This window comes from Aspergillus mulundensis (genome assembly GCF_003369625.1).
Source record: "Aspergillus mulundensis strain DSM 5745 chromosome Unknown scaffold_15, whole genome shotgun sequence".
In the NCBI taxonomy this organism is placed as follows: Eukaryota; Fungi; Ascomycota; class Eurotiomycetes; order Eurotiales; family Aspergillaceae; genus Aspergillus; species Aspergillus mulundensis.
In genome coordinates, this window is record NW_020797903.1 from 616,858 (window position 1) to 639,993 (window position 23,136).

A 23,136-nucleotide genomic window follows, 5' to 3' on the forward strand; every position below is an offset into this window, starting at 1 on the left:
AAAATAAGCCTAGAAAAGGGCAAACGCGCAAGTTCCTCTCATAAAAGCCTTATGCTGCCCGGCTTCAGATCCAGCTTCTTCTCGATATCATTGACGACGACAGCAAAAGGGATTAGAATGCCGCTGCCCTCTATTTGGTTTCCGCCAATCAACTGGCCGACCACGTCGCCATTTCCGTCTAGACACCATGCGCCTGAATCGCCCGGTCCACTAAAAGCGTTTCTAAAGGGGGCAGTGAATACCACATATCCGCGGTGATGAAGATGCTGCGGGGCATCTTCCAGTCTGAAAGCTGCTGGTAAAAGACCACCAAGTAAGCCAGCTGTCAACCCGGTTGTTCGGCCTTGTTTGAAGATTGGAGTATCTTGAGAGGGCATCTGGGCGATTTTATCAACCGTTTGCTTGTCAGTCTTCCAACTACCAACTGCCTCTGGGCAGAACCGGAGCAGTCGCGGTCGCATGTCGTCAATGCTATTGATCGGATAGGGGCAATGCTGCTGCAGTATTTCAATGCAAGCCCAATCGATAAGAACAAGCGGCGCGCTTATGCTGCGGCTTAGCGAGCGCTTGTGCCATCCTGAGACGGCTACCAGATTTCCAATGCTTGGGTCGAACACGTTGATTTCCTGAATCTGTCGCATACTCTGGTTGCGCTGTGCTTCTCGCTTTGCCTTGATGCCTGGCGCAAGGGTTTCGGGAATGGGATGGTGGGCGGTGCTCATCAACGACTCTCGGAATATTTGTACGTCATAGGGGGCTGGGGACTGGCATGGCCAATCCAGATTGGTTGCGCCACCTGAGTCAAGGTCTATCGATGTCAGCGTGATTCCGAATTGGATAGGCCAGGCGTACTTGAATCATGGGTTCCATCTTCATTCATTCTAAAACCATGATAACACCCCAGCCCAACCGTATGCTCAATGCCATTTTTCTGAATTCTGAGGTATCCGCCGAGGGTGCTTGCTGTCCTAGGGGTCTGTTGAAAACTTCTTCCTATGCTAATCCCCATACCATGGTACGAGGGTGAAAAGGGCCACTCTAAGCTAGTGCGGACTTGTTCGTCGTCAATTGCTGCTTGGAGGTTCCCAAAGAGACCCCACAGTCCCTCGATTCCCATTAGCTCTAGCGACAACCCTTTTTCTGTGAGTTCATTGCGGATATGGCGTGTTTCGGGGTAGCTGTCAATCAAGACTGCGGTCTTTATGACCACAGTGGGGGTTGATATTGCCTCCCAGTACCCGCGATTGGTGGCATAGATTTGCCTCCAATCGACTTCGATAGAGCCCAGTGTCCGTATAATAAAGGCTAGTGTTCCTTGCCAGGCTCCCCGTTGCTCCTGGGTCAGTTTTGGTGCGAAGCTTTTCATACCGCCACTCGCACGCGTGTCTAGAATCTCGACTCTCCCACTGTGTCCGAGCTCTGATAGGGTAGCCACCAACGTATCAAGCAGTGAAACTAACTGATCCCGGTGGTGTTCAAAATTGGTGAGGATGAGTAGTGTTGAATCAATTTCCGTAGCTGTCTGTCCGTGCGTGTACCTACTAGCGAATGAGACACGATCGTAGTTGATGTTGCTTGTTTGTAACTGACTAAGAGCAATTTCCACGGCTGTGTTTGCAAGGTTCTCGTCGAGGTTTATAGGAGCGCTTGATATGACTGGCCATCTTGGCAATGCACCTGGACCTCCGATTCTATACCTGTCGCGTGTATCGAGGCGAGAAGCAAGTGATGACTCTCCGGATGACCCCTCAGAAGGGCGAGTCCCAGAGGAGTGGGAGTCGGACGCAGTATACTTATTGCTCATGGTAAGGTCGTGAAGTAAGGAAGATGTAGTGGAGGGCGATAATTATGTGAAGGGTGATATTGATGGTGGTAAAGCTCGCTGTCAAAGATGTGTTACTGGAGTGACACGTGATTCTATTTTGAATTTACAATGTGAGTCAATTCTCACTTTTATGGTGAAGATTCCGACATTTGAGCATGGATGGTAGTATCATTTCCGAACCAATTATATCCTGGGGACATCCTCGCCAATGGCACTACTTTTGCCAGGGGTAGTGCATTTCGACGGCGATTGATCTTTAACGAGGATGAAAAGTACAGCATGTATTTTGCGGCCTGGCCTGCTGGGCAATACTGTGCGCCACCAGGGAACTGGTTAGGTAACTCAGCAACGCTCAAGGCATTCACACTGAAAAGGGTGCACTAATATCCGAGTGGTTGGATTCGGAGGATCGTGTCAACAATACAGGCATACGGCCTGTAGAGCCCAGCACTCCGCCCACATCATCTACATCTGAATCCGAATGTTTGCTGGCGCTCAGGTCCAATCTCTATCAAGTGTTTGGTCGTCCTCCTCTGGACATGTCGACATATCCCAACGTCCATATGGGCTCCAAATGCCATTCAACATGGGCTGGTTATCTACTCTATACACCATCTTCCGAGTGCCCCGTGGCGTACAGTCGTGCACTGCAGGTTAGTTTACTTTTCAGAAAGTCAAGGAAGTCCAAGTCAGACTAACAATTGCGCTCAAGTAGCAAGTCTATATAGCATCATTACCAACCACCAACTCTTATTTCTTCCCCTGCTGCTCCAAAACCCTCAGTTCCATCTTCTCGAACCCCTCCACAGCCTTTCCATACCTCTCAAACGGCTCCTCCTGATACCCATCCGCAATCTTCTCAATGAACTCCTCCTCGTGCCAGCGCGCCCCAATCAGATCCTCAAAGGTCTGGTCCTTCTTTCTCTCGAGCGCCCAGACAGCCTTATACGCTGCACCCAAGGCACACGCGTTATCGCCGATCTCGAGCTTATACACGCCCTCCGAGCCACCTAGAATCTCGCCGGCGATCTTGGCGATGGTCTTGTTCTTTGATCCGCCGCCGACAAGGTACACGCGGCGCGGCTGCGCGGGGATGTTGCCGCCGGGACTAGTTGTGAGCCCGCGCGAGCGGAGGCGCAGGGAGAGGAGTTGGGATTCGATGATGGCGCGGGCTTCGTCGGCGGGTTTGTCCCAGCCCTCGCCGTTGGGTGTTTCGGTGAGTTTTCCAGTAGATGGATCGTAGTTGAACAGCCACTTGCCGGCGCGCAGGTTAGGCACGATTTCGGGGCGGGGGAAGAAGAGGCCCATTTTCATGGGGTCTGAAGAGGACTTCTGGCCTAGCGGCGGGGTTTGCAGGGCAACGGAGTCGAAGTGTGCCCAGGGGTTAGACGGGTTCTCGTCGCCCTTGCTGTCGTTGATTGCGTCGCGGACGTGCTCGCGCGCCAGCCCGCCGTTTTTATAGCAGAGCATGAACATGTAGAGCCCGGGCGTCGTGGGGTGGTTGAAGAAGTGGGTTGCCGGGTCGGCTTTGTAGCTGGGGGTGGACATGAGGAAGGTCGTGGATGTTCCGAGCGAGACCATTGCATCGGAGGGGCGGAGGGGGAGGGCTAGGATTGTCGCGGGGTTGTCGCCTGTGCTTGGGATGACGGTGCAATCAGGGCTGAAACCATACCGGTCGACGTAGTAGCGGTGCACCTTGCCCAGGTCGATGCCGCCGTCTTCAGGGACATCGCCGAGCTTGCGCTTCAGGTCTTCGACGCCGTGTGTGCCGGCGCAGAGCTTCAGGAGGTCCTCGTCGTAGGCGCCCTTGTGGATGTTCCAGAGGTTCATACCGCAAACATCGGAGATATCAAACGGCGCAACATGGCCGAGGAACAGCGATGCCAGGAAAGACGAGACCAGCGAGATCCTCGACGTCTTGTCATACACGTCCGGGTACTTCTTCTGGAACCTCAGGATCTGAGGCCCGGTGAACCTCTACACAACCGTCAGCACCATCCCACCCATAACCCATCGGAGAACTTACATGATGCGCCTTACTCCCCGTCACATCCGCCAACTTCGCAGCGCCGCCAAGGTACTCATCAAACTCATCGCACTCCTTCTGCGTACTCGAATCCTGCCAGTTCGGGCTAAACGGATGCGAGAACGCGCCCTCTAGCTGCTCCTGCAGCGTCTTCCCCGCATTCAAGTCCCTCAACAACCTCTCCGCATCCCGCCCCCAATAAACACTCCCATGCTGCTGCCCAGCACCACTTATCCCGCGGACAAGACTAAAGTCGAGACCCTGCTTCTTCAGTCCCTCAAGGACGCTATCGAGCGCCTGTAGCCAGAGCGCAACGGGCGCGAAGACCTCGTGCTCGGCCTCGTTGGTGAGCACGCCCTTCTTTATCGGGAAGCTGTGCGAGTCGGCGTCGAAGTCGAAGATCGAGAGGTAGACGACTTTTAGATCGGAGTTTACGACGAGCCCTTTTAGTTGTTGGGTGGAGAGGTCGAAGCCGATATAGAGGGGGCCCTTGGGGGAGGACATTTTGGAGATTGCGGTGTGGATCGGGGGGAATCGAGGGGTGAGTAGGTGTCCAGGAGCTCTGAGCTCCGGTGTTCAGTAAGGAAGATAAATAGATGTGTAAGATGCGTCAAAGGCTCTAGCGATAATATAGTCGAAGCTCTGCTAGAGTCGAGGAAGCAAGAGGAGTCAACGACGAAGGTGGGATGAATAACAGCTTTATAACAGCTAACAACGCCCTTACTTTTTCCTGGAGATAAACGCCAGCTCACTCACCGAATTGGGTTCTGGAATTTATCCTCTTGATGATCCATCTCCCCGCCATAGTTAGGACCTTCTCTTCGCGGGGGATCCGCAGTTGATGTCACCCGCCCACGGACCCTTAGGTAACGCCTACGTAATGCCCTGCTACCGTACTACTACTGACTGCACGGACTCTTTATCCCACGCTGAGACTGGTTAATTGTATAGGGAGGAGCTGGTCGGGTGGTTTTTCAGTATAGCTGCATATATACTGAGTTCAATAAAAAAAGGAATCCAGGAAACCGGCAATTTGCCTTTAGCCGGTTAATATCGATCATCACGCGGGCAAGTCTGGATTCATCCACCGCAGCTCCGCCGTGAAATCAACCGAGTCCAGGTCCCAGTCCGAGTCCCAGCAGGTCGGTTACAACTTACAAGCGCCATGCAGAGTCTTCCAGAATCTAGACTGTATCTGACTTTTAATTGTATAGATAGTTTGTAGATAGCTTGCGGGTACATATCCAGTCCCTCCTATCTAATGTATAGGAAACAGTAGAACCCCTTTCTAACGCCATCAATCTTTGCCCACGAATCTCAGGGCTTTTCTTCCGAGCCTACCCTGAATCTATCCTCCAGTGGCTTCCTGCGCTCGCCGGGTATCAAGCCAAAATACATCCGAAACGGAAATCCATTGCACCGAGTGGCCTCTTGGCCTTGCTCGACTGTCCTTCAGCGCCTCTTGCGGGCACCGTCGTCATGTTTATGCCCATTCGCGCGCTCGTGGTGCGCCTCTTCCTCGACACTTTCCTCGGGCTCCGGGTTTGCCTGGCTGCTAACATCCGGCGAAATGAACTCTTCGGAAAAGTCCAAGCTTTCCTGCTCGAGGGGGATGAAGCGGATCTTGACGCGCTTGACCCCGCGAAGGCTGGACCCAATGGTCGAGCGGACCTTCTCTTCGATCTCGCGGGAGCGCTGGACAGACCAAGCTCCCGGGACAGCGATCTCAACGTCCATGAGGTAGTTCTGTCCTGATTTCATGCCTTGCACATCCCGGATCTTGATCAACTCGCCCTCGCTGATGGTACCGAGAGCTTTGGCTGCAGCCTTCTGCACAGCGGTCTTGATCTCGTCGTCGACGGCCGTATCCGCCAGCTCGAGGAGAGAGGTTCGCGTGTTGCCCCATCCAGCCTTGATGACCATGAGCGAAATGAGCAGTCCGCCCACGGGATCCAGCCAGGAGGCGTCTTGGAATAGATATGTTCCGCCAATGGTAAACAGCGCGACAATGCTTGTGAGGGAGTCGACTCGGTGGTGGATGGCGTTCGAAGCGAGGACGGACGATTTACGCTCGACTGCGACTTTCATTGCTGTTAAGAATAGTGGTCAGCATGATCTTCTCACAGCAACTTAGACGAAACCTACTAGCATGATAGAGCCACTCCTTCACAACAATGGAGCCCGCCGCAAGCCAGGCGGCGTGGATGCTAGGCCCAAGAATGTCGGCATGGCTGTGCGAGTGGCCGTGTCCCAGATCCAGATGAGAAATCGCCGACGCCGCCTCAGGGAAGAACTGATCCAGCAAGACCTGGCCAGAGTTCAGACCCATAAATACACCACCAGCGAGCAGGAGTCCGCTGACTCCCAGCGCACCAATACTCTCGATCTTTCCGTAACCGTTTGGAAATCGCTCGCTCGGAGGTTTCAGCGACCACGCGACAGTACCCAGGGTCAGGAAGTCCGAGACCAGATCCGTTAACGCATGGTAGGCGTCTGCAATCAAAGCCTGCGAGTGGAACACATAGCCACCGATAAACTTCCCAATAGCCATCGCGAGATTCGCAACCAATCCGAGACGTGTAATCCGCACACCGGCATCATGTGTATTCGTAGAGGTCAGGTACGTGTTTCCATGGTGGTGATGGTGATGATGGCCATGGCCACCATGTTCTCTCGTCTGCGTCGCCATAGCCGGGAGTGTTGTGCGGGGAGTGATTGTTGTTGAAGTGGTCAATAGGGATAGCGGCGGAAGAGGTCGGGCGCGGACATTGGACGAAAGAGGAGGAAGGGGAGAGGAGGAACTTTTTGAAGCACCGCGAGCAGGCGACGTGGCCGAAGTGCGAAGAACTCGGAATTGCGTCGGAGAGGAACGCGCAAGTGGAGGACGAGTCAACCGGGGTCTAGCTCTCAAGATGGAACGACGGAGGAGACCTGAAGCTGGTGCTGGTGATGGATGGACCCTGCACCACAGGGGCTGCGTCAGCGGCATTGCTCCCCCCGACACGGACTCGAAGGCACAACCACCACCACCCACGACAGCGCAGTGACTAGTCGCTGTTAGAGCTGTAGATCGTAAAAAGGGAGCGCAGGCAGATAGTGAAACTAAAATTGATTCGTCAATAGTAGAGGACACTGTGGTTTCTCAGCCGACCCTGGCCCGTCAGAGTCACATCGGTCGTGGTCGAGTGCAGGTACCTTGATGAGTGCAGCAGGTCTGCAGGATGAGGGGAAGGCTAGGGAGAGGAACCAGGGACCGGAGTGATTGAAATCAGATGAAGTTTACTGGCCGTCTACGTCGTCAGTATATGAACCCCCAGCTACTAATCCGGCAGAGACGAGCCGGCATGCGCTGACTGCATCATTTGTCGGTTCGGGTGGCTTGTCTTGACTCTTGAGTCTTGACCCGATCGGCTCCGCTGCCAGTGCCTTGTCTTATCTGATCTCTTACTTCACTATCGAATCGAGTACTCTATATTCTTCTATCAAGATCCTTCATCCTTTCCTTCTTTACAATGTTCCAGCAGCGGACTGCCAAGCTGTGGTCCTGCTATGGCCACGCAGTCTCTGACGACGCACCGCAAGCTGAGACCGATGACGTACCAGCAGATCCATCTCGGAATTGACTTGAGCCACAACCGCTCGTATACTCCGGACATGGTCGCAGTCGAGTTAGGGTCTATGTATCTACTATTATATGCCAGGAAGACATGGGAATAATGCGCGATCCGAATTATCTCCCTGAACCCTAACACAGGATACCAAGATATCCTTAGAGGAGGTATGGTAGTCCCTCGTTTCTTTCCCATACATCATTTTCGAAACAACATTTCTTGCTGTGCCGTGAAAAGTTCAATCAGCTTTTCCTGCATGGAATTGAATATTATGATGGCCTGCCGGTTGTGAGTATTGGTCTCTCTGTCACTGTATTGAGCATACCTGTGTGAGCTTCGTCACTCCAGCTCCATTATCTGCACGACCGAACGCTCCCCGATACCCAGCTTCATCATTCACATAAGAGATTAACTTGGGCTCTAAATATGGCAGCTCAGAGTCGAACAGAGATGCGGTCACTGGGCCAGAGACGGGCGTCGAAAGCTGTCGCAACAGACCGGGAGATATAGTGATGTGGTGAGCCCCGGCTAGGGCAAATATCTCGTCGGTAGACGTCAGACTGGCTGGGAGCACCGCTGTTCTAGCACCTATAGCTTCGTAGTATGCCTGAACCGAGACGCAGAGAGGCAGCAGTTTCTGCGGGTCCACGAATCTATAAGAGAGCAATGTCATTCAAGCTTAACTCGGCGGGTAAAGTACCAACTAACTTACCCCGGCTCGAAATGGACTTTGAGCTGGTTGACGTATGGCGCAATATACGTGCAGCCAACCTCCGCAGCGAGAGCGGCTTGCTCAAACGTGAAGAGCGTTGTGGCCAGCGTGCGAACTCCCGCCATTTCGAGGGTTCGGCATGCCATCAGGCCTTCCCACGTACTCGGTATCTTGATGCAGACTCGGCGGGTGGTCTCAATGCCGAGATCCAGATATTTGAAGATCTGGACAATCCCTTATACGGTCAATACATATCGCATGTTCAGATACACCACTTACTAAAAGCGTTTGCAATTGTCTTCTCAGTCGAGTATGAATAGTTGGGGTTTGTCTGAATGTGGACATGTCCATGGATATGAGGGAGGATCTTTAGAGCCAGCTTAACCATCTGTGAGCTGTGTTAGTTCGCGCTCTTTCACCTTCTAGAAACAAGTCTACAACAGACCGCTATGTCAACGGCTAATTCAATATAATCAATGTCTCGGAAGCGAGAGGCAAGCTTCAATGCTTCCTTGAGAGAGTCCTCGATCAAGCCAGCATGCTTTGGCTTCGAGAGCTCGGCGAATGCGATAGCCTAGGTCATTGGTCATGATGATCTGCTCCAGGGCAGACATATACATACTTGGTTGGAAGTACAATCTCGAAATGGGCCGAGAGTCCTGGGGACTGGGAGATTGTCATCTCTTGTTCTTGCATTTGAGCCGAACATGAAGCCACTGAGATACCGAGATGACAAAAATCAGTCAGTATACCTTCTTCATCTAAAGTATCACAATCCACGATGGTCCTTTGGAGGAGAATATCTAGTCCGGTTTGGCTTGTCATTGTAGATGAGGCTGGATAATGTTGAGGAACTGGGAGAGTGAAAGAGGGGTAGACAGATACCTAGCCACTGCAGCTATACTACCCTTATTTATACGACCATCTTTTGTCTGCTCGGATCAGCTGATTAACACCCAGTAAAGGGTGCTGCTGCGAGTTATGTAGTCTTGCATCTCTGATAGCCTTGGCTAGAGCATATAGTATGCGAAGACAGTCCCACTCTACATCTCAACCAGTACGAGCAAGTTCAGAAGCATACCGCGAATCTGGTGGTGAGTCCGGCACTTGTAGATCGACCAACGACCAGGGACCATGTCTTTAGACATTGAGCGAGGTTTGGCAAAAGTCGGTGCCTGATCATGGCTGCCTTCAATGATACTCCGTACTGCCACGAGTATTGTAGATATCGAACCTAAGCTTCAGGACGACAATATTAAGACTCTCTCCTGCAGATATTTGCAGAGGCGAGCATGCTCCAGGGCGGGTTCAGGCTAAACTTTGACCAAAAGCGTTTAGATACTAGATGTTCTACGGTATGTGACCCTGATATGAAACCCTTCCCTTTCATGGAAAGAAAGAACTGGGCGATTAACGACGGGATGAATTTCCTCTCAGGTAACTCATGGACCTCTGCGGTCGCGACAGAATGCCGAACCAGTGAGGCCTCGCTGGGCACGTCAACATCATCCCGGATGTGGTAGAAACGTGAGCTGAGTCCCTTGGGGAAGAAAAAGAAAGAGGAGAAGAGCTCGAGGAAGAAAAGACGGCAGAGTTGATGGCAGCTCACGTGACAGCATGGAAGAAAGATCTTCCAGCTGGTAATACAACAGTCCTGATTGGACAAGGACAGCAAAGCGGAGTCTGTAACTGGGACTAAACCCGAGGTTGTCGGTCCCGTGCTTCCGAGCCGTTGCGAGCGATCGGGAATTCAAGGCCACTTTCTTCTGGACGACGACGTTCGCCCTTGCGCTTGGATATCAGCCTCCTTGTCGTTGCTTCGGTCATACCAACACAATCATGCTCTCTCAGAAGGTCGCCCAACAGTCGCTGCGACGGCGTACGTACCTCCAATTCCACGGCTTCGGCAATTCGCGTCTCTAACTCCTCCCAGTTGCCGTCCAGCAGCCCTACGCCATGCGCTGGACTCTCATGAACGCCGCCTCCCCCGCCGCCGTTGCCATGGGCAGGAACGTCCAGATGATTCAGACTAGGTGAGCGGACCGCTTGCAGCTTTACAATGGGTTCCCCGGGCCCTCCTGGTTGATGCGCGTGTACAACGGACCTCGATCGAGACGTCATATACATCCAACAAGCTCGAACCGGAGCAGGAGGAACAACATCCGCAATAGAACGACACTAACAAGCACACCCAGATTCGCCGCCACCAACACGAAAACCAGCGATCCCACCAAGATCCTCGCCGAGCAGCGTCTCCGCCGCCCCGTCGCCCCTCACCTCACCATCTACCGCCCCCAAATCACCTGGCTGATGAGTGGTCTGAACCGAATCACCGGCTTGATGCTCTCTGGCCCCCTCTACCTATTCGCAACCGCCTACCTCGCTGCGCCCCTGTTCGGCTGGCACCTCGAGTCCGCGTCTCTGGCCGCTGCGTTCGCTGCCCTCCCGCTCGCCGCGCAGCTCAGCTTCAAGACCTTCTTCGCGCTCCCCTTCACCTACCACTCATTCAACGGGCTTCGACACTTGATGTGGGATGCTGGTCGTGGTATCACCAACAAGCAGGTTATCCAGACTGGCTGGGCGGTTGTTGGTGTTAGCGTTGTCAGCGCTCTTTGGCTTGCTTTCCTGTGATTGTGATTGTGATTTTCCCTGTGTCATACCTATGAGTTTCTTCTCGTTCTAAAATTCTTTCTTGCTATATATTTTATACAGGTCTTTTGTACTTCTGAATGGACTTTTTGCAATTACGCACGGACAGTCTGGTTTGATTTTCACGCTTATTGAGATGTAGGATCTCGGGCAGCTACGGTACAGTCGGATGGCTTACGCCTCTGCTGATGGAATTATGACCGGAAGAAGTCAAGGAAGACAAGTAAACACCAATGACTTCTGGGGAAAAGACTTGCTCTGACCACGGATAATTTATTCGGCAGCATGGGATGCAAATGGTACCACTAACTCATCGAGTGCGGTGCTAGCAAACAGGCACAAAAGCGACGACCAAACCATCCGGCTTGATTACCATCGTAAGCTTTTTAGAATCCGCACCCTATCCTTCCAAGTTTCCTCGCCTCAGCTATGTCAATCGATAATGACACTGCACAGTCTATCATTTAGCATTCATGTGCGCACAATCATCACCGCGGTTCCCATTCTCATCGTCCTCCATCACATTAACCATGCATATCGAGATGTACAGGTACAGTCAGTCCGTTTCATTATCKTTCGTTGTATACACGGCCGTTATCGCTCGGTTTCTGCTCGGCACAGTCAATTAGCATTCACTGTATGCATTTCGAAAGTTCAGGGATGGGCATACCTATGATCGTACTCGTCTACCTGCAGTTAATCCCAAGCCCTACCAACCCACCCGTTGCAGCATTTAGGCTGGACTATTGGGTGGGTTCGGAGGATAGGGTCGAGGTGATGGGGGATCTTGCACGGAGTGATTGACAAAGGTTGACGCGACGAGGTCGCCTGGGTTGATGACGCAGTGCATGGTGATGGACATTATTGAGCTCGATTCTGACGCCATGGTGTATGGGGACGTATGTGGATAATAAGGTGGGAGTGTTTCTCGGGGAATTTCGCTCAAAAAGATATTGACGCGAGATGAAGTATATACCGTGAGGAGCTTGCTTTTACCTAGCTTTATAGCGATCTGGACCGGGGCGAAACGGGGAAAGTCACTTCACGATGGTCAGGAAAGTTATCCATGGCAGTTTTTCGACCAGACAAACCTCTATTTAAACCCAGAATCTGAGCGCGCCCACGATCCCAAAAGACTGTTTCCCCTCTGAACAAATTGTACACCGCCAGAACTGACGACAGCTTCCGTCCGATCCACGGGAAGGGACCATTCCTCAGTCGATCTTCATACCCAGATGGCGTCAATTCGAAGCCCGTCTTCTCGGTTGCTGCAAGGGCCCGACGGAAGGCGAGTTAGACAAGGTGCTTGCTACGTACGTACCTACACTTAGATACCGGCCGGCTCCGAGAAGATCCAACAGGGGAATATTGCAGCCGTTTCAAGGCTAGAAATGTCATTGCCTTAGGAGGCGCAGCAGGCCTGCGTTATGCGCGATCGTACGTTTCTTGTCCCTCAGGCTTGCAGGCGCCTGCTCAATGTCACCACGCGCCTAACGATTCGGTTCATTGCAGAAGAGCTTGCGAGAGAACGCAAATGGTTGGTCAGTGCCGAACTCTTCAGGCGGGCAAGTGGCCAACGAGAGTTGTTCGATGGAAACGTTATATTCTTTCTGAACCCTATTGCCTGCTTCATGCTTTCTGTTTTGTTTCTGAAACAATTCTCTGCCCTAACAAAACGCCCATAGCTCCCCGGAACCCTCGGACCGTTCTGGTTGTAAATTTTAGAAGCACCAAGGGTGCAGGTCCGGGGGCGTATTCGAGAGCTCTCTCCACAACTGGTTTGCCTTGTATTTAGGTGCACGGACGCGGGTATTTGAGGCAAGCCCAGCTCCCGTCCTTGAAACAAGTCGATGGGCAAATGCTAGATGACCCACACGCGTCTAGGGTGTCTTCGTCTCCGTTCGGTCTTTTGCTCTCGACTGCCTTAGCATGAAGGCCTGTTTCGGCTTCAACGGGACCACTATCCGGCAAGAGGCCCTTGATCTTATTGGCCCTGCGGCTGTTCTGCCACAGAACGAGCAGATATACCGCAGCTTCAAGAAGGCGAAGATGGGCTTTTGCACAACCCAGAATCCTCTGAGCTATGGTCGGTGTATAATGCAAGCAACACGAACACGTGGACGGTTTCATGATTCATGCCGGAGCCCTTTACCAGGGTCGCACAACGTTTATGGTAAAGGCCATTTTGGATGTCCTCACTATGGGTGAATGAGGACAAAAGACAGTCCTTGTCAAGGCCATTTTCTCGAACCGAGGCTGGTGACGGTCGTTCTTGGCCTGTTGTCGGCATTCGAGCTGCGGCCAGCCGCAAAAAAGAATATACTCAATGCAGCAAGCCCCTCAAGCAATGGAAGCTGCAAAAACACTCCTCTCCAAGAACATTCTTTCGACTTCAGGTCTGTGATCAACCACCCTTGCGGTAAATCCACCCTTCCAATAAATGGGCAAGCGGTTGGGAATCTGCTTGGTTTCAGCAAGGCTCCATACATCCACGTCTAGAACAGTAGCGTCGCCTTGCAGTTCAATGTCGGCTGAGTAGAAAGCATCATCTCCCAGCATATGGAACAGGACCGCTTCACACTTGTCTTGCTTCGCGTCCATAATCCAATCGTCCGTAGCGAACGCCTCATGAGTAACTAGGGTACGGCAATAATTCCCCGTCGGCTGTGACCTTGAATTTCCACCGTGGCGATTTTCTAGAAGCGTGCGTCAGGTTGCTGCAGACCCCGGATGTCACCCGGTAACAAACGTACGAAAATTCGACCAGACGCTTACCGCCGGTCTTCTCTCCGTGATGGGTGCAGGTGGCTAGATCCAGACAGCTCCAGGAATTGCAAGAGCAATTTAATTGTTCTGCAGCTTAGAGGGTCGTTGTTCAGTAGATATTGCCATGCATATGTCCAAAGGTGTCGCCTGCGCATGTTTGTGTGGTCTCATTGGGTGTTAGCTTCCATGGCGTCTAGAGTGACACTGACAGGGTTAACTCACCTATGCCTCTCGCCCTGGACCAGCATCATATTGCGGTGAAGGATACCACAGAATTCTCCAATTGACTGGGGGAAATCCAACGTACAAAGTACAAAGTACCTTGGGAGTAGTGGCATGGGTTGGTCTCCCCGTCATCATGGCCGTAGCTGGGATCAGCTCTCCAAGACAGTCAATGCTAGACAGCCCAAATTGCGATATCCAGAGCGGGCGAAAGATTTGCTTTTCCCAAGATTCTGCTCCTGAGTAGCACAAGTACAGGATACATGGAATAACCGGAAATAGTGGTGGCAGCCGATGTAGAAGGTACCTGAATCCACTATGCTTATCTGGGACTAGCGCCTTATCTCCGAATTCTTTCCAGACATCTCGAATTCACGCCGGCCATTCTGAAAAGACCCGAACAGATCAATTGCCTTTGTCTCTCGACACCTCGCTACGCCATGGCCTCATTGCTCCCCGTACGAGCGGTCAGGACCGCTTCCTGCTCTGCATGCCGCTCTTTCTCCTCCCTCTACCCGGCTCAATTCGCGCTCCCTCTCTCTCGCCGTAACTATTCCACGCCCGCGGAGGAGCCACCAGTCGACTACACAAACAAGCCGCGATGGTCGTACACGCCTCCTCGCATGAAGGCTCCTTTCTCTCTCCACTTCGACTCCAAAAGGCCCGACTTCCCCGTCAACAACGACCCTCAACTTCTCGACCAGTTCTACATTCGCTTCCTCGGCGAGGGCGGCGACAAGGTTCTCACCGATGAGGTCAAATGGCTTGCAGTGACACATAAGAGTTTCGATCAGGGCCGAAGAGGCTTCAACGACCGCTTGGCTTTCCTGGGTATGTAGTTCTTCCTTGTGGCGGTGGTGCGCCGGCGGAGGTTCATCGGCTGATCATGATTCGCAATCAGGGAAACGTATTGTCCAGCTACAGGCCTCGCTTGCTCTGGCACAGAGCGCTCCGAACACTCATGGCCAACCGGCTCCTGACCGCTACGGGCGGAAGCCTTTCGAGCACCCAGCGCTGGAGGGCCTCGACAACCTGTCTGACAACACGAAGCGGTTCCTTACGGACAAGTCGAAGCTTGCCAACGTCGCGCGGCATTACGATTTAGAGAAAGTTCTCCGATGGAGTCCTCGGAAGGTGAGCCTGCCCGATAACCAGTCTGCCTCTAGATCGTCTATCAGCTAACGCATTTTGACAGCCCAGGAACCTCGACGGTTCCGGCGTCGATCTTGTCCTCGCACACACACTTTACGCGCTCGTCGGTGCTATTTCTCTGGAAAAGGGCAATCTGGTTGCCAACAAAGTGGCGCGGGAGCGGATATTAGCACCTCTGGGGTTCCAGGTTACGGTATAGCTTGGGGGTTCGTTGGGGAAATAGCCGCAGGAGCATTTTCAAGGCGTTATTTTAGTGCTTGGATATTCTCTCTGTACGTGTTGGAAGGACGGGGATATATCACCATCTTATTTGTACTTTTACTATCAGCTTGTGTTAATATGACGGCAAATACCACCATTCTACCACCTTGAGCCTCGGGCTTCTTCTATCAACGCCCAGTCACACTTGGAAGCGGACCGATACCAATTCAGTAGTATACCAATACCAATTGATTATATAGGGATGTACGGTTCCTCTGACACCGCCCGGGTAACAGCGCAAAATACCCGGCCAGCTCTTATGGAACCCTCGTTACTACGATGCATAGTCTTCGCACCACTGTATCGCAAGTAAGCAATAATAAGCCCGCTGCCAGCCTAACAGAATGTCAGGACTGGCAGCGGAAATCACAGTAAAGGATTAATGCTAGCTTGAACTGTCTATTGGGAGCGTATGGTACAAAGAAGAAAAGAAAAAGGAATCAAATCGCGGAAGAAAATCGAGCATTATATTTGATGCCGCTAGGCTTGTTTGGGTTAGTGATGTCTGTCCCGCGCACGTGATCAGGGATCTAGAAGGAAACATTCAGCGACTCCAGCTGTCTCGTGAATTTTCATAGTAGATATTTGAGTTGACAAGTATATAATGTAAGTGTGATTAGCTCTTAAATCTAGATCTCAGCTCGAGTGCTTCAAGGATAGCGCTGCCGTTTTTATGTCTGCACGTAGTCGTCGTACTGTGTATACCCCGTCAATGCCCCAAGACGGGCTACCAGGACCCTCGAGCTACGGGGTTAGTCCCAAGACTAAAGCTACGCAATCATAGATTTGATCTTCACCTCGAAACGTTTAAATAAACAATCTCTCCGTCTCCCTCCACCAGCGTCGTCGCGTCGAGCGCATACTCTCCTCTCCGCTTCGGTCGACTAGCGGTTTTGCTGGCCTCAAGTCGTCCAAGAGCTCCTGACCTCCGCCTTCACCTCCCCGACCATACCTCCCTCGTCCTTCGCGATGGCGTCGGCCCTTTTCTTCCTTGATTTGAAGGGCAAGGTGAGTTATTCCAGTCTATACATTTGACGTTGCCTCAATTCCTCTCCGGCTGCAGCCCGCTGAAGTCCCTCGTGCTGACCGATCTCTCTCCTGTAGACCCTTCTAGCCCGAAACTATCGCGGAGACATTCCCATGTCCGCCGTCGAGAAATTCCCCATCCTACTCAGTGACGCCGAAGAAGAAAGCTCCGCTGTAGCTCCGTGTTTCTCCCACGAAGGAATCAATGTACGTTCGTCTGGTTTGGTGCTTGCGACTGGCGACGGCTTCCCTTACGTGTCGCGCTCCCCGCTGCTCCCCGCAACCCGCATTGTCGCTGGATTTGGGCTCTCTACATGCTGCACCAGCGCTTCTTGGGAACTTTATCTGGCCGGCACTTGGTTGGGTGCTGCAACAGAGAGTCTGAATATTTACCAACTTGTTCTCTATACTAACTACGCGGTAGTACCTCTATATTCGTCACAGCAACCTTTACATCCTCGCCTTGACCAAGAAAAACACCAATGCGACCGAAATCCTCCTCTTCCTCCACAAGATTGTGGAGGTCTTCACAGAATACTTTAAGGTGCTGGAAGAGGAGAGTATCCGGGATAACTTCGTTATCATCTACGAATTGCTCGATGAGATGATGGATTTCGGATACCCACAAACAACGGAGAGCAAGATCCTACAAGAGTAGGCGTGTCCCCCTACCAGGTCATAGAACACAACTAACTATGGCTTCCAGGTACATCACACAAGAATCACACAAGCTGGAAGTGCAAGCCCGACCACCAATCGCCGTCACAAACGCTGTCTCCTGGCGAAGCGAAGGCATCCGCTACCGCAAGAACGAAGTCTTCCTCGATGTTGTCGAATCACTCAACCTCCTTGTCTCCGCTACTGGAAACGTTCTGCGGTCAGAGATCCTGGGTGCTGTCAAGATGAAGTGTTACCTGAGTGGAATGCCTGAGCTTCGTCTCGGCTTGAACGACAAGGTCATGTTTGAGACAACCGGGCGAGCAACGCGGGGGAAGGCTGTCGAGATGGAGGACGTCAAATTCCACCAGTGTGTCCGACTATCTCGGTTCGAGAACGACCGCACAATCAGCTTCATTCCGCCGGACGGAGAGTTCGAGCTGATGAGCTACCGCCTTAACACACAAGTCAAGCCTCTCATCTGGGTCGAGTGCCTAGTAGAGTCGCACTCTGGTTCTCGAATTGAGTACATGTTGAAGGTGCGCTCTGTCTCCCTTCATCATTCCACCCAGTTCATGCAAGATATATTAACCCAGCAATCCAGGCCAAAGCCCAATTCAAGCGCCGTAGCACAGCCAACAACGTCGAGATCCTTGTCCCCGTTCCCGACGACGCCGACTCCCCCCGCTTCCGCACGAACATCGGCACAGTCCACTATGCGCCTGAAAAGTCCGCCATCGTCTGGAAGATCAAGCAGTTTGGCGGCGGTAAGGAGTTCCTCATGCGCGCAGAGCTGGGTCTGCCCTCCGTCAAGGGCGACGACGAGGTGGGCGGTGGTATGACCGGTGGCTTTGGTGGTAGCATGGGCGGCACCCACCAGGGGAAGGCGAAAAGGCCGATCAATGTCAAGTTTGAGATTCCTTATTTCACGACTTCCGGTATTCAGGTGCGGTATTTGAAGATTACGGAGCCGAAGGTTCGTTTTTCGCCTTCCCACATCCATCCTATGCTTATGCTGGATCTGCATTTTTTGCTTGGATACTGTTCATGCTGACCGTGTTTGTGTTTGTAGTTACAATACCCATCCCTGCCCTGGGTCCGATACATCACGCAGTCGGGTGATATTGCTGTCCGAATGCCGGATGTACAATGATGTAGAGCTTTTCATTTTCCTTCTTCTCTTTCTTCTTACATGCATCCCTTCTTCATGCGTTATACATACTGCAGTTGAGCTGGAATTGAAATAGATGGACTTTCTTTCTTTCTTGTGCTTGTTGGGTTGGTTTCCTGGCTTCTGCCCGTCTATACACCATGTCATGCTATGGTCGGCGTGTCGAATCCGATGGAATATAGTAGGTAATATATCTATCATAAGAGGCATTGCGGTAAATTCTCGTTTGTTGACTTGTAGGGTTTGAATCTGAGACCGGCGCCACATTTTCGGAAGTCCCGGGTAAGAGTATATATCGTTGTACCAGTAAGAGCCCACTGAACAGTAGGACGAGTTGAATAGTCTAAGTACTATAGAGGATCAGTTAGCCAGGCTACAAAAAGCGTGCTCTTCATTTCCAGGCCGTACAAGGTGTTCTTACACCCTTTCCTTTTGCACGGTGGATGGGACGAAGGAGAAAAAGTGGTGCATGTAAGCTATTTTGTCAACAATTACAACACACTATTGTTCTTTAGTTTAACTGTATGCACTGTTGTTGTTTCTGGTTATATCGCATAACAATACATATGCCCATCGTACTGGGTGAAGACTGGGTTGGGTATCTCAAGATAGTCGCTAGCTTAGGTGGTATTCAATGACAAGGCCAGTGGTTGGCAAGTTGGTTCAGTTCGTTTCCCAAAATGGGTTGGAGGGGCGTATCAATTTTTGAAAAAACCGATGATGGCGGAGGCTTCTATTCGGCCGCCGTGGGTTGTTTAGTTGCTATTCGACTCATCTGGGAAGTCGGCCGCAGGAAGCGGGAAGCTGTCTCCATGTACGGCACCTGCAGCTTTAGAGAAGCCCTCTCTGGCGAGCATGGTATTAAGCACGGCGCAGTTGTATGCTGCCTCGCCTGGTGGTACAACGATGAATATGTATGTGTTATCTGTGAATCGGCCGAGGAATACATTGAACTGGGGTGTTTTGGTGTGCATGACGACGAACCCCGCCGAGGCGGGCGTTGTATGTGTATTGCGAGCGGCGCAGTGTTTGAACGCCTTCATGATATTCGATAATCGCTCATGGCGGTCGTATATCGGGTTCAGATCGCCAATCTCCGATGAGACGGAGGTGACTGTGAGGAACGTGGAGCGCTCAAATAGAATGACTTCCTCGGCGTCGATGCGCTTGGCGAAAGCGTGCAGAAATCGTTCGATCACTGTAAGATTTGGGATGAGTTTGTGGACTATTCCCGCCCAGGCTTTGTAAAGGGATTGGTCCCAAATGCTGCTCCCGAACGTATCAATTGTGAAATGTTCGGTGCGGCTGCGAATGAGAGCGGAGCGCTCCTCGTAGATGCGTTGCCGGTGCTCGGCTTGTATGAGGTCGAGCTTGTGGACGAGACAGAAGACGTAGGCGTGCGGGCTGTATTCTCTCAATGCGCCGATGATGGCCATGTATGTGTCTAGATCGCGCTCGACTTCGCGCGACTCGATGTCAAAGACGTAGATGAGGACTGCGACGTCGGAGAAGATGTTCCCTCGTTGCGAGGCGAGATAAGTCTCCATGAAGGCATCTTGGCTATACAGTGATTGAATCAGCTGGGGCCCCAGAATCTGGAGTATAACCGATCAGAGGTACAGAATACTCACCCTCCGCAATCCCAGAGGTTCAATGTCAGGTTCCCCATAAACTTGACATGGCTATGCTCAACGTCAATCGTGGCTCCCAGCCGCCGTACGTCTTTGGCAACGTAATTGCTGAATATGATCGAGCGCATAGACGACTTCCCCGAGCCACTCTTGCCCATCAAGAGGACCTTTCTCTTCTTCTTCCGGCCATCCATTGTTGCTCAATTGGAGATGTCCTCGGTTCAACCGGTACCCCGCAGCTGCCGTCCAAGCCGGAAATAGCTCTTGTAGGGCGGCAGGTTCAGCATTCGATGATTCAGGTTTCCATTGGTATTCCAGCAAGCGAGGTCCGAGTGTAATAGTTCTTTCAAGAGGACAATGCAGGTCGGCCTTGCATGCGTTGGAGAGGGATCACTACGGAGTACTGGACCAGCCTCGTCATATCGTCACATTGTCGGCCCGACTACGTTCCGGATGGTCACGTGTATACTTGCGATGATCGATTCTTTAGTGAAATGCCAACAACCTGGAACCTCGAATGCTTTTTTTGTATTGAAACAGCTATAATGATTGGTTGTCACAACCTTGTCCCCAATGTGTCGCCGCCGCCAGGTCCGTCCGAAAGAACCGAAGTCACTAATTCTTGCCTCGGTTGCTCAAGAAGTATACAAGAATGAAACTCGCCGAAAAGAATTATTTACACCAATAGTGCATCGACTCGAATAGAACTTGAAAGATGAAGTGGGGAATATGAAGTAAATGGAAGAAAGCAGTGGATGGACGAATTGAAGAAGAAAAGGATTGAAAGGATAGAAAGCGTACACATGGACCATGGTCGTTAAATCTCGTAAATGAGCCCCAGCTATTCTAACATCACGCTGGCGTCTGGTATCTTAAACGGAAGTTCGGCAAGAATGCAGGAATCAGGCGCAAATTAGAATACGGTGCCGTCGGATCGGATCATGATAGGGGGCTCTTTCGTGTTTGGCCTTGAGACTTCGGCGATTTCGCGACCACCCTAAGTATCAGTTAGCAGGAGCATATCTCGATGCGGGTGTTTGTGATCAGTCATTTACCTTCCATGTTCCGGCCTCAAGCATCTGGGCCAATGAGAGTTGATCCTCTCCAAGAAGACCCAGCTGTCCATTGACCTCCTCCAGGAGGTCATCCAGGAAGCCGACAGTAAGTGCTCGCCATTCTACCACCACATCATCATCAGTGGAGAAAAGAGGCACAACTTCCATGCTAGGCTGTCCCTTGATTTGCGCATTGTCTCTGTATGCCGCAAGTCCCCGCTCAAGGTCAGCCGGCTTGAGAGTCAGCAGACCCAGATCAATCAGGAGACCGCCATTTCGGTACTCGGGAAGTCCAGTAAGAAGTTCACTGCCAGCGAAGTGGATCTTCATCAGTTTCGACATCGGGACCATGATCGAATAACACAGCCACTGGGTGAGCTTGTGGAATGGGACGATGGATTCCCAGGGGTTTGCTGGAGGGGATCGGGGGAGGTCGGAGCATGGCCAGGCGTCGCCAATGCTCAAGCCATCAACTCGTGTCCGGGAAGGGGGCCATATAGAAGCGAAGCCGTCCATGAGAACCGTCCATAGTGTCGTGATCGGAACAATAGGCACGGATGAAGCTAATGTGGATGGGTGTGAAAGGAGGTAGTCTGTCAAGATTAGCTCCAGGACAATGAATCCTGATTCGCGCAGCCTTACCAAGCATGTTTCCTGGCCTCGCATCTACACCGAAGAAATCTTGGTGGTTTAATGCATCCGCGAGTCTCACCAGAAGTCCCGCACGGCCGTCAATGCCTGCCAGTGGGTTGGATTCCGAGTGCTGGAATGCCTTGGCCAGCACCTGAACGTTAATCTTCTTCAGCCCTGCTCCGTCGACCTGACAAGGCTCCGTTGGATCGCTGCTAAAAAGCCCACTCTTGAACATCTCCAGCGTGGCTACCGCAAGGCCCTCGCTGCGCGAGTAGATCTTACCGGACTCCTTGGACTTGTATGACCATTTGTTCCCGGCACCAGCGTCCAGGAGCACCGACACCACAAAGAGATCGATCAATCGTCGGGTACGCTCCTGAGCGTCGATGGTGCTAGGCCACGACTGAAGCAGTTGGTTGACACGGGGTCTTCCGCCCACGTCGAAATGTTGCCAACGGCCATGGGGAGGAATCGACGAGTAATCGGGCGCATAATCTCTCTACATCGCGAGGTGACGATAGTGAGCATACAGAATGGAGAGGAAACAAATCGTGGTGGAGTAAAAGCAGGATAAAGTTGTCGGCTCACCTTTATGATGGAAACCACATAGGACGCCGTTTCGGCGAATTTGGTCATGTCGACATCGAAATGATTAAGCTGATTCCTCTTCGCTTTTCGGAGAATAACGTGTGACCTCTGTCGGATAGCATGGATGCTACGCAGGTAGGCGGCCGGATCTAGGGCTGGATCAGGTGGGCCAGCGATTGCCAGCTCAGGGATAGAAGAGGGCAATCCGCTGCCCTTGTAGCCGGGAGATCTCAAGGACGCATTGGAAGTCCGAGCGCTGTTCACGGATACGAAAGAATCGCGATCGTCCTTTTCCGTCGCTTGGATGGAATTCTTGGAGTCCTTGCGCTTGAAGATACCCATGGCGGAGGCGTGCAGGGGTCAGTGCGGGAGGGGGACGGCGAGAAAATGAGGACGGGATGACAATGGGATTGTCTGTCCTGAAGAAAGCGGCCGAGCAGCACAAGCTAAAAGGGAGCAGCCGAGTTAGTGGACTTGCCCAAATCGACTCACGGACTCATAGACTCGGCTGAGCAGCCTCACCACAGAGCCAGGCTGCCAGAGTCAGACTCAGGGAGGAGAGGGGAGGGGAGGTACAGAAAAGATGATGATCTGCAGAGATGCCCGCTATGGGATTTCTTCAGATATCTTTTTTCGCTTGGATGGCTTTTCACCTCTTTCCCATGCCTTGAATCGATGGAGTGCTTTTTCCGGCCTTTCAGAGAGAAAGAAAGAAGATGGGAACCATGAAGGGTCCAAGAATCTGGAGGGGAGAGGGTGGTGGTACCTGAAATCGAGGCAGAGGCCGGGGCGGGGCGGTCGGACCAGGCTGGGAGGGGAAGGCGAATTAAGAGAACATGATCGGGGCGAAAAGGAGGTTCGCGCAAGTTCCAACAGTTGTCGAGCACAAAAGGGCAGGTCCGTTAGACGACCGGGATAGCTGGTTATAACTCGTCAGTTCGTCGAGGCTCGGAGTCGGGAGGTGGGGAGCTTGGAGGCCGGCGAAGTGCTAGCGTTTGATACCTAGAGCATCATTCGTCACATGTATTTTACACCATTACACAGTAGATTATGGTAGCAGTGCCATGTTGCGACGACACCGCAGGCCGATCGTCGGGTTCCTGAACAGACACAGCAAAGGCCCCGATGGGATCTATTTTGGCTGTATATTG

General features: G+C 52.2%; 9 protein-coding genes across 9 annotated transcripts; 3 read left to right on the plus strand and 6 right to left on the minus strand.

Annotated features, from left to right (window-relative positions):
• Positions 1–38: 38 nt before the first annotated feature.
• DSM5745_10517 (uncharacterized protein) lies at positions 39–1,804 on the minus strand (the record flags this gene model as incomplete). Its single annotated transcript, XM_026752533.1, has 2 exons — positions 39–808; positions 853–1,804. 2 exons carry the CDS (start codon positions 1,802–1,804, stop codon positions 39–41), a joined length of 1,722 nt encoding a protein of 573 aa, XP_026598976.1.
• Positions 1,805–2,575: 771 nt separating this feature from the next.
• Positions 2,576–4,355, minus strand: DSM5745_10518 (xylulokinase; the record flags this gene model as incomplete). The annotated part of the gene is made up of 2 exons (XM_026752534.1): positions 2,576–3,802; positions 3,852–4,355. 2 exons carry the CDS (start codon positions 4,353–4,355, stop codon positions 2,576–2,578), a joined length of 1,731 nt encoding a protein of 576 aa, XP_026598977.1.
• Positions 4,356–5,303: 948 nt separating this feature from the next.
• Positions 5,304–6,540, minus strand: DSM5745_10519 (cation diffusion facilitator family transporter; the record flags this gene model as incomplete). The annotated part of the gene is made up of 2 exons (XM_026752535.1): positions 5,304–5,941; positions 5,997–6,540. 2 exons carry the CDS (start codon positions 6,538–6,540, stop codon positions 5,304–5,306), a joined length of 1,182 nt encoding a protein of 393 aa, XP_026598978.1.
• Positions 6,541–7,660: 1,120 nt separating this feature from the next.
• On the minus strand, positions 7,661–8,883 carry DSM5745_10520 (transaldolase family protein; the record flags this gene model as incomplete). The annotated part of the gene is made up of 6 exons (XM_026752536.1): positions 7,661–7,741; positions 7,788–8,115; positions 8,175–8,409; positions 8,454–8,562; positions 8,620–8,748; positions 8,797–8,883. 6 exons carry the CDS (start codon positions 8,881–8,883, stop codon positions 7,661–7,663), a joined length of 969 nt encoding a protein of 322 aa, XP_026598979.1.
• A 1,130-nt stretch (positions 8,884–10,013) lies between these two features.
• DSM5745_10521 (succinate dehydrogenase cytochrome b560 subunit) lies at positions 10,014–10,805 on the plus strand (the record flags this gene model as incomplete). The annotated part of the gene is made up of 3 exons (XM_026752537.1): positions 10,014–10,053; positions 10,108–10,207; positions 10,370–10,805. 3 exons carry the CDS (start codon positions 10,014–10,016, stop codon positions 10,803–10,805), a joined length of 576 nt encoding a protein of 191 aa, XP_026598980.1.
• Positions 10,806–14,251: 3,446 nt separating this feature from the next.
• On the plus strand, positions 14,252–15,162 carry DSM5745_10522 (mitochondrial 54S ribosomal protein mL57; the record flags this gene model as incomplete). Its single annotated transcript, XM_026752538.1, has 3 exons — positions 14,252–14,642; positions 14,713–14,945; positions 15,007–15,162. 3 exons carry the CDS (start codon positions 14,252–14,254, stop codon positions 15,160–15,162), a joined length of 780 nt encoding a protein of 259 aa, XP_026598981.1.
• Positions 15,163–16,193: 1,031 nt separating this feature from the next.
• On the plus strand, positions 16,194–18,060 carry DSM5745_10523 (AP-1 complex subunit mu; the record flags this gene model as incomplete). Its single annotated transcript, XM_026752539.1, has 6 exons — positions 16,194–16,232; positions 16,329–16,457; positions 16,675–16,904; positions 16,957–17,446; positions 17,512–17,883; positions 17,980–18,060. The coding sequence occupies 6 exons, from the start codon at positions 16,194–16,196 to the stop codon at positions 18,058–18,060; spliced, it is 1,341 nt and encodes a 446-aa protein (XP_026598982.1).
• Positions 18,061–18,833: 773 nt separating this feature from the next.
• On the minus strand, positions 18,834–19,903 carry DSM5745_10524 (Rag GTPase GTR1; the record flags this gene model as incomplete). The annotated part of the gene is made up of 2 exons (XM_026752540.1): positions 18,834–19,638; positions 19,710–19,903. The coding sequence occupies 2 exons, from the start codon at positions 19,901–19,903 to the stop codon at positions 18,834–18,836; spliced, it is 999 nt and encodes a 332-aa protein (XP_026598983.1).
• A 719-nt stretch (positions 19,904–20,622) lies between these two features.
• Positions 20,623–22,327, minus strand: DSM5745_10525 (URC4/urg3 family protein; the record flags this gene model as incomplete). Its single annotated transcript, XM_026752541.1, has 4 exons — positions 20,623–20,706; positions 20,765–21,357; positions 21,407–21,896; positions 21,986–22,327. 4 exons carry the CDS (start codon positions 22,325–22,327, stop codon positions 20,623–20,625), a joined length of 1,509 nt encoding a protein of 502 aa, XP_026598984.1.
• Between the last annotated feature and the right edge of the window lie 809 nt (positions 22,328–23,136).